This window comes from Pristiophorus japonicus, chromosome 2, assembly GCF_044704955.1.
Source record: "Pristiophorus japonicus isolate sPriJap1 chromosome 2, sPriJap1.hap1, whole genome shotgun sequence".
NCBI classification, from domain to species: Eukaryota; Metazoa; Chordata; class Chondrichthyes; family Pristiophoridae; genus Pristiophorus; species Pristiophorus japonicus.
The window spans coordinates 267992314-268005414 of record NC_091978.1 but is presented as its reverse complement, the minus strand read 5'-3'; the positions used below and the strand labels follow the sequence as shown (position 1 = coordinate 268005414).

At 41.4% G+C, this 13101-nt stretch overlaps 1 protein-coding gene across 1 annotated transcript in view; it reads left to right on the top strand.

Moving 5' to 3' along the window:
- The window catches only part of tll1 (tolloid-like 1), a 454505-nt gene that overhangs the window by 370885 nt on the left and 70519 nt on the right, over positions 1 to 13101 (top strand). Inside the window, exon 16 of the mRNA XM_070864299.1 lies at positions 6900 to 7080. Within this exon, the coding sequence (XP_070720400.1) occupies positions 6900 to 7080 (181 nt within the window). The remainder of the gene's footprint in view (positions 1 to 6899; positions 7081 to 13101) is intronic.

The window sequence follows — 13101 nt, the reverse complement described above, 5'->3', positions numbered from 1 at the left end:
CAAGATGTCTAATACTGCTCTTCATCCTGAAATGTGTTAATGCCTGTGTCTTTTTGGTTCTCCTTCACAAGAACGTAAGAATTAGGAGCAGGAGTTGGCCATATGACCCTTTGAGCCTTCTCCGCCATTCAACAAGATCAAGGCTGATCTTCGACCTCAACTCCACTTTCCCGTCCGATCCCCATAGCCCCTGATTCCCCTAGATTCCAAAAATCTATCTAAAATTCTTGGCAAAGGCTGATACTGGGTTGAGATGTCTTCCGAGCCTCACCAAAGGCTTTCACAATTGTTATCCCCCTACTATGACACCAAACTTGAATTGTTCACACCCCATTAAATTTAATTTACCTTGAACTTCCTGTTTCTACCACTTGTGTGGTCCATGTACTCAGCCAAGTCTGCATGTGAAGTTATGCTAATGAGCTGATTATGGAAAATTGGCACAACTTCACATGTCTTGAGTCTGTTTGAAACCCGCTAATATCCATTTGGGCAGTATTCGGGAAAATCCAGCCTTATGAGTTTAGATCTTCTACTTTTGTTTAGAGTCTTGGAGCTGATCAAATATATTACAATTTGGCCAGCTAACATTGATATGACATCAACAGGAGTAATATTGGAAAAGACTGGTGCCTGTTTACAGGAATTGCACACTCATGGTCCTGGGTCAGTGTGAGAGAGAGAGAGATATGTGGTCTTCCCTATGACTGTTTTTTGAGTTAAGGTTGGCTGCATGCAACTTTGATTTTTTTTGAAAGTTAAAATTTCATAAAATGTTCCCTGTTCTTTCTGGTGTTTCATAGCATCCCACAGCCATATAGTATTTCCTATAGTAGGAGGAGGGAATAGTTTCTGGGCTGTCCATAGTTACCTTCAGTGCTGCACTATGTTTCTGTGACGGGGAGTGTGGTAAGGAAACCTTACCAGCTTATCCTTTTCCTTGCGATTGTGAGGTAGTCCACACTGCAGTCTGGGCAAGAAATGGCAAAATTAATACAATGAGAGGTCCAAATGTCATTCAAGACTAGTACTAGAACCGATACCTGTCAGCCTTGGCTCAATGGTAGCACTTTTGCTTCTAAAACCAGAAGATTGTGGTTCAAGTCCTGCTCCAGGTCTCAAATATAGTTTGTTACATTCCTAATGGAGTGCTGCTCTGTTGGAAATGCTGTCTTTTGAATAAAACGTTAACATGAGGTCCTAGCTAACACCTCCAGTAGATGTAAAAGATTGTATGGCACTATTCAAAGAAGAGCAGTGGAGTTCTCCCTGGTGTTCTGATTAATGATTATCCCTGACCCACCAAAAGCAGATTAACTAATCATTCGTCTTAGTGCTTTTTGTGGAACCTTACTGTGCATAAATTGCTTGCTATGTTTGCATATAAAACAACAGTGATTATACTTCAAAGGCAATTCTTTGGCTATAAAGCATTTAGGAATGTCCTGGGGACATGAAAAGTGCAACATAAATGTAATTTATTTCTTTTTCCAATGAGAGTTTCTTGCCATACTGCTGAAACTAAGTAGGTCTACCAATGCCTTTAAAGCATTTATTTTTCTGTTCTTTAACCAGAAATGCTCTCAATTCAGTCCTGTAAATAATCAGGATTGTTTACTGAGACTCTCTTTCTTAGCAATCCAATGGTACCAATTTGAATGGTACACATTCACACAGTAATGTTGCTTCTTCTGCTTTTTGCTTTACTATCATAACAGTTCCATAATGATTACAGCTATACAGTCCCTTTAAGAATGCCATTGTCTCGTTTTAGTTGTAGAATAAATTGTGCTACATGGCAAATTAAGCAATAATTATTAATACATTCTGCAAGGTAAAGAATAATTACAGATCACTGCCAAACTAGTGATGCTGATTACATCTGTTACCAAAGTGTCCACATACCAAACTACTGACTATTACCCCACTGTGAGCTCTGACGGAACCAACAACAAGAATAATTTGCACTGCTATTGTGCCTTTATCGTAGCAAAACATCCCAAGGTACATGACGAGATTATAAATTCTGAGCCGGAGTTGGTAGAAGAGTTAGAGGAGGTGACTGAAGCGATAGGTTTTGAGCAGGCTTTTTAATATGAGGAGAGATGTAGCAAATTGGAGGGGTTCAGGAAAAGAATTCTGGAGTTTTGGGGTATAATGGACTAGTGTTAAATGCAATGTTAAAGGATGGATTTATTGACAGCGTGTATTTGCAGTTACTTGGCAAAGGATTTGTGTTTGCGAATAAACCATAGTATCTCCAATAAAACAATAAGTATTGAAGATAAACTGTAGTGAAGTCAGGATGAAAGGACCAAATCATATAAAAAGTAGAAATGTGAAGAAATATAATACATTGAGTTAGTGATCGCTTCAGTACATAAGCCAGAAAAACACACTTTGAACAGATGGTGTGATTATAAACTTAATCCCAATGAAAACCTGCAGTGCATGTTTTTCATATGAGGTACATCTGTGGTATAATTTAAAGATTATTAGATGATTGTTTTTTCTTTTGTTCTTACTGGATCTGGCGTACCCTTCCATTTAGATAGATGAACAAACACAAATTGGTGCAGCTCCCTCGACCCAGCCTTCACAGTGATGTCTGAGGCAGTTCAGTTCGGTCAAATGCAGACAGTGCTAAATAGTAAATTTAGTAATACTGCCTGTTAGTTTTTGTTATTCAAATGTATTATGTGAAAAAACAAATCCAATTGTAGTTACAAGTAGCAGCAATAAGATGCATTTTACACTGGTTCTGTTCAGCTGCCTCAAGTTCCACAGAGCAAAGACAATTAGAAAAATTACAATTTATTTATAACCAGTTGGCTTCCTTTGATATTGCTAATGGGAAGTTATAGGATTCGCTGTTCTATAACGTGGGCCCACTAAACCTATATTAGCTCTCTCCTCTACCCTCACCAAGTTCATCAACAGGTTCCTCTTACCCCTCTCCCTCCCCCCCCCCCCGCCACTCAAATGGTTCTCGCCCTCCAAAGCATGGTAGTCCCTTTTTCTTCCTGCTCCCACTTAACAGTGATGCTCACTCTTGCTGAAAACATAGGTTCACTCTCTCTCCTTAACACTCATCAGGGTTCCTTTCTGTGCTCCCTGAGAGCAGTGTCCCCAGCAAACTCTTTAGAGGCAATTTTAAACCACCAGTTGCCAATTACTCGTTTGAAAAATGTTGGCCAACAATTGATTATTGGCAGGAGGTGGGGGTACTCCTCGACCGCTTCATTGATGCTCAAGGCCCTTCTGACATTTTTAGGTGGACTTGTAAATAAACAAGCAGCCAACTGGCCTGAAATGAGGGGAGTCTGACCACAAAAGAAAATTGGTGTCCTAGAACCAGGTTGTAGGATCCCGATTGGAATTTTCAGGTACAAATGGGCAGAGCGTGCACCAAGCACAGTCCAGCCATTTGTACCAGGCATTGAGCAACCTAACCAGCTCAAAAATGGTCAAGGAAGCTTTAATTTTGTTTTGATGGGCCCCCGACAAATCTCTGGCCTGCTGCTGACCCCTGCACGGCTTCCCTCCAGGATTGCCTCCTCTCCTCTGTACCCAGCCTGCCGACTAACTCACCATGAGAGCAGACTGATCTTCTGCCCTCTCACAACCGGTGAGCTGTAGTGGTTTACCAAGTTACTGCCCACAGCTCGCTAGCGGCATGCTTCGGGCCACATGGCAGTACCAGCTGGTGGTGGGTGCAGCTGCTCTGGTAACTTTGTGACCATTTCGTTTGGAAGTTGAAAATCACCCCCTTTATATATCTCATTCTTTCCTGTCAAGACAATCTCCCTTAATATTCCTTCTCTCCACTAAGGAGAAACTCTTTCGTCTACCTTTCCTCAAAGGGGATCTCTCTTCCCTCCTCTCATACCAACACCATCTGCCTCTCTCCATCAAGCTCTTTTCTTCCCATTCACCAGAGTCACTGGAATTTGAACTCCCATGCATTTTGGAATCATCTGTGATCATATCAACAGTTCTCAATTAGATTGGGTAGCATCAAAAATTCTCATAATCTCTCATGGATACTGCAACTAACAGGTCTCTCATCTGTCATTTCTGTTTGTCTTGCTTTGCTTCTATATCCTTCACTTATTTTTCTCTTTCTCTCGATTTCTTCACTTCTGATTCTCTGGTTCATTTTGTGTTCTGTTTTTTTTTTACCTCTTTCTTTTGTTTGTCATTGCAAAACTTTCACCCTGTATTTGTTCATGTATTTCTGCTGTGAGGAGAAGTTGTGGTGGTGAGGAGTGAGCCCAGCAATGGAAAGAGCTGAACACACAGGAGCAACATACTGGGGTCGTTGATTGCAGCACAGTGAATGAGAAGGAGTGAGCTGGGTGCTAAGCTGATTGGAATTCCTTTTAAATGGGAGACGGACCCCGGCACATGTGTATTTTATTTTGCATAAAGATCCACGCTCAAGGCCTCAAAATGTGGGAAATCAGCTGTCAGGTAGGGATCAAAGGGGAGAGTGTCAGAGTCCCAGATGTTCAGAAGCCCAGTGGGATGCATTGTGCCATTTGTGGAAGAGGGAAAGAACGTGTCAGAACCAAGTTTGTAGGTAAGTTTTTGATTGTTGTATGAACTATTTGTGTGTTTATTTTGTGATCAATTTTAGTTGTGAGAGATTATAGTGGAGTAGGTGAGGAATTGTTATTATGGTTGCATCTTATAACTTTTCATTCCTAGAATATGATTGGAGAGAAAGTTGAGTTTAAGGGAAATTATTTCATATAGTATAGTTGTTGAATAACAAATATAGAAAATGATCAAAAAATAACCTGTTGGAAGGAGAATAATACAGAAGCTTGACCAATGGGAAAAGAGAAACTTGATAGGCGCATTGGACAATCATAACATAGACATTGTACTCAAAGTAACTGACATACTCAGGACACAACAGACAACAACAACAATTGCATTTAGATAGCACCTTTAACATCGTAAAGCATCCCAGATGCTTCAAAGGAACGTTATCAAACAAAATTTGACACTGAGCCATATAAGGAGATATTAGGACAGATAACCAAAAGCTTGATCAAAGAGGTAGGGTTTAAGGAACGTCTTAAAGGAGGAGAGAGAGGTAGAGAGGCTGAGAGATTTATGGAGGGAGTTCCACAGCTTAGGACCCAGGCAGCTGAAGGCACGTCCGCCAATGGTAGAGCGATTTAAAATCATGGATACACAAGACACAGGAAATAATAGTATACATATGTAATGCGCTTCGGTTTTTACGGTACATTGTTACCAGAGAAATGATTCATCCTTCTCTCGAGCTGCTTGACGTCTGTTCAATCTAACTGTTCTCTTGAACATCCGTTTTTGCTTAATTTATACCCACAGAGATTTTAAGTAGGTGTCTACGTTATTTATCTACCACTTTATCATTCATCTCCCTGTTATTTCATATCTGGCATTATTGATGAATTGAGCGCAAGCAGGGAATAGTGTAATAAATGATGTCTGACTACAAGAAAGGATGGATTGTATTTCCGTATATGTTCATTTCAAATCTCAGATTAGAAAGGTTTGTTTCCTCTTCTTATTCAGAAGTGATGCCCATTGATTATATCAACATCATTATGTCTCAACTTTTTTATCTTGCAAAATCATATTTATTGCTGTGATACAGGTACCATACTTTGGTCCAGTAGCACAGATACTTTGGTCCAGTGTGCCCATACAAACACTGTTTTCAACAGGCATTAGTACAATCCTGGCTGCACTAAAGATGGAATCTACCCTCCCTTACCTGAACATTAGTACCAGAAAGCTGCTTCCAAAGATTTGACAAAGGACGTTTACCAGTGCACACCAAAGCTGCTTTCTGTTTTCCCTTGTTATATATGCAACAAATCATAATGGATTTAAGAATTCAACATTAAGAATATTTTATTTAAAAAAAAAACTCACAACGACTATGCCAAGACTGAACTCCACAAAATGTAGATGTTCTTTTGTAAGATGCAATATTTTTGAAGAAGAAAAAATCGACCACAAGAAATGCAGAAACAAATAGAATGCTCACAAAGGTGGGTAAAGTTCACAATGCATCAGCAAAATGCTAATTAAATCAAATTTAAATAAAAACAGATGTAAGAATTCAGTTTTGTAATATGCTGCCAATCAGTCCTCATTTGTGCCAGAAAGAGCCACATTTTGTGTGCCAAAAAAAATAAAATTGAGGCCATTCAGTTTAAATAAGGTTAAAACCATATACGGTGGTATGAAATGTCATCATATATCAATTACTGAAACTTTTTCCTTTAATGTTTGATTGCAGCAAATATTTATAGTACAAATATTCTAAATCCACACCACACCATAAACTAACTAATATGCAAACTGGCCTCTGGCACTGGAATAATATCAGAAAGGGATATAGTGTCCATGCCGGAAATAGAGGGTTATTCTGATAGAGTCAGATGAGGAAAGATGGGAGGAGGCTCGAGTGGAGCATAAACGCCGGCGTGGACTGGTTCGGCCGAATGACCTGTTTCTGTGCCGTATATTCTATGCAATTAGACTCATCCCTTTAATAAATGCATTTTTTGACCAATTCATCTGATAAACTTGATCTCATTCCTTAACTGATTCATGCTAAATAAATGATGTAAACACAATACATTAAGAAATTCCACGGGAAATGATTTATGTTCCGCTTGAGGCTCTGACCTTCTTTGCTCATGAGTTGCCAATTGCAGAATATAAATCACAACAAAAGATCTTCAAAATGTATTATTTATTTTTCCACACTTCGATTAACATGCCAATGCAATATTGAATGAATTTAAAAGCAACAATGATGAAAAGCATACGGTGCAGTTATTCACATGCAGACCTTTTGTAACTGAAGTTATCTGCTTGGTTTTTACCAGATATGTAAATATGATTATGTCGAGATACGCAGTGGCCTTTCATCCGATTCCAAGCTTCACGGAAAGTTTTGTGGTACTGAAGTGCCTGAAGTTATAACGTCCCAATACAACAACATGAGGATTGAGTTCAAATCTGATAATACTGTTTCAAAGAAAGGATTCAAGGCCCATTTCTTCTCAGGTATGTTAATCAGACCATGTGTATCTTTGCAAAACATTGTTGAGTCTCACATTTGGAATCAAGATGATCAAGTGATATCTCAAACTGTCAGGCTAATGTCTGACTGATCATTTAAAACCTGGGATTTGGTTACAGCAGTTTACTGGCACTTGTTATTGCATTACTAGCCAGTTTTGGGGACAATTCCACCATCTCAATGAATTGTGTTGATATTCATAGAAGATTAATGTACTAATTTGTAATCTCAGTACTATGAGAAGTTCCAAATACAGTATCTTATAAAACAGATACGTGTTTTAAATCAGATAGGGTAGTAACTCAACACATTGAAGCAGCAGTGTACTTTTCCATAGAATGTTGGGAGGTGATTTGACAACCTCAGTGTGAGGTATTGCAGGCAGGAACAATTATCAAAAGAGTTTTCTAGGGATGTATCTTCATGTAGGTTAATTGGTGGAAGGCCTCTCTCGGGCATAAAAAATATGTCGTGTGAAGGAACCAAAAGGAAGTGAAAGGGACAATACATAAAAAGGGAGTATTGCCTTCGAAAATAATGCCATATTTCCTCACATAGAAACATAGAAAGTAGGTGCAGGAGTAGGCCATTTTGCCCTTCGAGCCTGCACCACCATTCAATATGATCATGGCTGATCATGCAACTTCAGTACCCCGTCCTGCTTTCTCTACATACCTCTTGATCCCTTTAGCCATAAGGGCCACATCTCACTCCCTTTTGAATATATCTAACGAACTGGTCTCAACAACTTTCTGTGGTAGAGAATTCACAGGTTCACAATTCTCTGAGTGAAGAAGTTTCTCCTCATTTCGGTCCTAAATGGCTTACCCCTTATCATTAGACTGTGACCCCTGGTTCTGGACTTCCCCAACATTTGGAACATTCTTCCTGCATCTAACCTGTCCAATCCCGTCAGAATTTTATGTTTCTATGAAATCCCCTCTCATTCTAAATTCCAGTGAATATAAGCCTAGTCGATCCAGTCTTTCTTCATATGTCAATCCTGCCATTCCGGGAATCAGTCTGGTGAACCTTCGCTGCACTCACTCAATAGCAAGAATGTCCTTCCTCAGATTAGGAGATCAAAACTGCACACAATACTCAAGGTGTAGTCTCACCAAGGCCCTGTACAGCTGCAGTAAGACCTCCCTGCTCCTATAACCAAATCCCCTCGCTATGAAGGCCAGTGTGCCATTTGCTTTCTTTACTGCCTGCTTACCTGCATGCCTACCTTCAATGACTAATGTACCATGACATCCAGGTCTCATTGCACCACCCCTTTTATTAATCTGTCACCATTCAGATAATCATCTGCCTTCCTGTTTTTGCCACCAAAGTGGATAACCTCACACTTAGCCACATTATACTGCATCTGCCATGCAGTTGCCCATTCATCTAACCTGTCCAAGTCCCCCTGCAGCCTCCTAGCATCTTCCTCGCAGCTCGCACTGCCACCCAATTTAGTGTCATCTGCAAACTTGCAGATATTACATTCAATTCCTTCGTCTAAATCATTAATGTATATTGTAAATAGCTGGGGCCCCAGCACTGAACCCTGCGGCACCCCACTAGTCACTGCCTGCCATTCTGAAAAGGACCCGTTTATTCCCACTCTTTGCTTCATGTTTGCCAACCAGTTCTCTATCCACGTCAGTAGTTTATCCCCAATACCATGTGCCTTAATTTTGCACACTAACAACTACATGTGTAGGAAGTGTGTCCAGCTGCAGCTCCTGACAGACTGCATTGCGGCACTGCAGCTGCGCATAGACTCACTCTGGAGCATCCGCGATGCTGAGGATGTCGTGAACAGCACGTTGCAGGTTGAGTGAGTTGGTAACACCGCAGGTAAAGGTTACACAGGCAGATAGGGAATGGGTGACCATTAGACAAAGCAGTGGAAGGAAGGTAGTGCAGAGGTCCTCTGCGATCATCTCCCTCCAAAACAGATACACCACCTTGGGTACTGTTGGGGGAGATGACTCATCAGGGGAAGGCAGCAGCAGCCAAGTCCATGGCCCCAGGGGTGGCTCTGCTACACAGGAAGGCAGGAAAAAAAGTGTGAGAGCTATAGTGATTGGGAATTCTATTGTAAGGGGAATATATAGGTCTTTCTGCGGCCGCAAATGAGACTCCAGGATGGTATGTTGCCTCCCTGGTGCAAGGGTCAAGGATGTCTTGGAGCAGCTGCAGCGCTTTCTAGAGGGGGAGGGTGAACAGCCAGCTGTCTTAGTACATATAGGTATCAACAATATAGGTAAAAAAACGGGATGAGGTCCTACAAGCTGAATTTAGGGAACTAGGAGTGAAGTTAAAAAGTAGGACCACAAAGGTAGTAATCTCAGGATTGCTACCAGTGTTACGTGCTAGTCAGAGTAGGAATTGCAGGATAGCTCAGGTGAATACGTGACTTGAGGAATGGTGCCAGGAGGAGGGATTCAAATTCCTGGGACATTGGAATCGGTTCTGGGGGAGGTTGGACCAGTACAAATCGGATGGCCTGCACCTGGACAGGATGGAACCAATGTCCTGTGCAGAGTGTTTGCTAGTGCTGTTGGGGAGGGTTTAAACTAAAAAGGCAGGGGGATGGGAATCTATGCAGGGAGGCAGAGGGAAGTAAAAAGTGGGCAGAAGCTAAAGGTAGGAAGGAGAAAAGCAAGAGTGGAGGGCAGAGAAATCAAGGGCAAAAATCAAAAAGGGCCACATTATAACATAATTCTAAAAGGACAAAGAGTGTTAAAATAACAAGCCTGAAGGCTCTGAGTCTCAAAGCGTGGAGCATTCGTAATAAGGTGGATGAATTGACTGCGCAGATAGCTGTTAATGGATATGATGTAATTGGGATTACGGAGACACGGCTCCAAGTAACCAAGGCTGGAAACTCAACATCCAGAGGTATTCAATATACAGGAAGGATAGACAGAAAGGAAAAGGAGGTGGGGTAGCATTACTGGTTAAAGAGGAGATTTAACGCAATAGTAAGGAAGGACATTAGCGTGGATGATGTGAAATCTATATGGGTAGAGCTGCGAAACACCAAAGGTCAGAAAACGTTAGTGGGAGTTGTGTACAGACCACCAAACAGTAGTAGGGAGATTGGGGATGGCATCAAACAGGAAATTAGGGACACATGCAATAAGGGTACAGCAGTTATCATGGGTGACTTGGGCTAACCAAACTTGGAGCAATACTGTGGAGGAAGATTTCCTGGAGTGTATAAGGGATGGTTTTCTAGACCAATATGTCGAGGAACCAATTCGAGAGCAGGCCATCCAAGACTGGGTCTTGTGTAACGAGAAAGGATTAATTAGCAATCTGGTCGTGCGGGGCCCCTTGGGGATTAGTGACCATAATATGGTAGAATTCTTCATTAAGATGGAGAGTGACACAGTTAATTCAGAGACTAGAGTCCTGAACTTAAAGAAAGGAAACTTCGACAGTATAAGACGTCAATTGGCTAGGATAGACTGGCGAATGATACTTAAAGGGTTGACAGTGGATAGGCAATGGCAGACATTTAAATATCACATGGATGAACTACAACAATTGTACATGCCAGTGTGGCGTAAGAATAAAAAAGGGAAGGTGGCTCAACCGTGGCTAACAAGGGAAATTAGGGAAAGTGTTCAATACAAGGAAGTGGCATATAAATTGGTCAGAAAAAACAGCAAATCTGAGGACTGGGAGAAATTTAGAATTCAGTAGAGGAGGATTATAGGTTTATTTAGGAGGGGAAAAATAGAGTACGAGAGTAAGTTTGCAGGGAACATAAAAACTGTCATCAAAAGCTTCTACAGATATGTGAAGAGAAAAAGATTAGTGGAGACTAATGTAGGTCCCTTGCAGTCAGAATCAGGTGAATTCTTAATGGGGATCAAGGAAATGGCAGACCAATTGAACAAATACTTTGGTTCTGTCTTCACTAAGGAAGACATGAATAACCTCCTGAAAATACTAGGAGACCGAGGGTCTAGCGAGAAGGGGGAACAGAGGGAAATCCTTATTAGTCAGGAAATGGTGTTAGAGAAATTGAAGGGACTGAAAGCCAATAAATCCCCACGGCCTGATGGTCTGCATTCCAGAGTACTTAAGGAAGTGGCCCTAGAAATAGTAGATGACTTAGTTTCAATAATCTTCTTGTCCAAGTATATCACAAGAGAGCCATGAGTATTTCAACTTTACTGGCTACAATAATGTATTATTCCTAGAATCGTGCCTTACAAAGACGCAGTTGTCTTTCTGGAGCCTAATGAGTATATTTTTATGAATAAGCAGATCTGCCTAGAAAATATGTCAAGAAATCAGACAAGGAGGTCTGTGGGCCCTTAAAGAGTTTCGTTCCGTGGAGTGTAAATTCATAAACTATCTCTTCAGAACTTCACTATCCAATAAAGTAGTTTAAATGAAAAGTTTCCAAATATGAATCTAAAAACTTATGTTTACACTTTTAAAATTTGCTTTAAATTTTTGCTGTTTCTCTTTGGCGAAGAATTTCCTCGGAGCAGAAAAACTGAGAGAAAATCATTGGAGAAAGAGACGAGCAGTAAAGGAACAGAGGTAACCTTAAGACAGTAGAAGAGAAATGGAAAGATAAGCATAAAAAGACAAAGAGACAGAGAAGTTCAGTAATAGAGATACAGGCTTGAAATTTCCCTTGGTAACATCCATTTAATTTTGGGTGGTAGCGAGGTGGTGTGGGTAGCTAAAAGGGGTGGGAGACCTTCCACCAGTCCCCTGTCCTAGTCTACAGACCATGGACCTGCCCCACCGACTCTACTCCTCTGCCTGTAGATAAAGGCATATGGGTGTGGTTTATTACTCCCCACTATTTACCTCTCTTTGTGCCAAATTCCCAACCTTAAAAAGCACCACCTACATAAAGGGGGGCGGTGTTAGGACCTATGCAGTGGCCAAGAGGTAGGAAAAGAATGGTGGTCAGTGAATACATATTTTCTGCAGGATTGCGAAGACTGGATCATTTGCATTACACTGAATTACTGAGTTATCAGGAGTTAAAGGTAACTGTTACTAGCAAAGATTTTAAAGTTAGAATAACCTTGTCGATAAATAATGGATTTCCTTCTCTGAATTATGTTTGTTCCAATGCTTTGTGGAAAAGACGGATACAGACAGAGAGGAATAGAAGGGGGCGCAGGGAGGGGATTCGTGGGTACTCAGCATCATATTTGTAGGCACCAGTGAAACATTAAGTAGACATTTGAGAAGATCTACAGACCATGGACTTCATTTACAGGATTGTCCACAGGCAGTGTGTGAGAAGGCTGCGGTTTCATATCATTCCCCATGGATCCACCAAAGCAGAGACAGTGAACACTAGAATTTGAACGAGTGGTAAGTTGTCCACAAGTACAAGGTGTGATACCACCTATGTGACATTAAAGGCACCTACTCAAAACACCTACATTTCATTAATAGGAAGGTTTTTCATTCCTTGAACCTAAAAAACGTGTGGGTTAGGAGTGAGGGGTGGGGGTAGTAAAAGCGTTAAAAATCGGAATCCTGATCTGACCCCGCCTCCAACCCACCCACTTCTGCTTTTAATGGAGGTGGGACAGGGGAGGGCAGCCAACCCGCTGCCAGGAGGCGGGACATTAATTTAACTATTATAATAAGGCTGTAAGCGTCTTCTTTAACCTCCATTTTGTATTTAACTGTAGCTGGTTGGGTTTTGCATACTCTGTAAATCCCAGCAGTTACAGCAAGGTAAGGACTGCTGCATTCAGGAGGCCTTTATACCTACCTCCTGGATCCAGGGTCCCTGCCGAAGAACCCCCAAGGCCTCTGAACACTTCACAAGGCCTCCTCCGCCTGCCCCCGGCCTCCGATCACTCCACGAGAGTTCACTAGGTTTCCCGATCACATCGGAGCCCGCCCCCAACCTGCCTTCCCCATTAAAATCCAAATCCAGCCCTTTGTGAGTTATGCTTGCGGATGCATGCCACCCTGAAAGCTATCATGATTCTTTTGTTTTCCAACATTCAAAG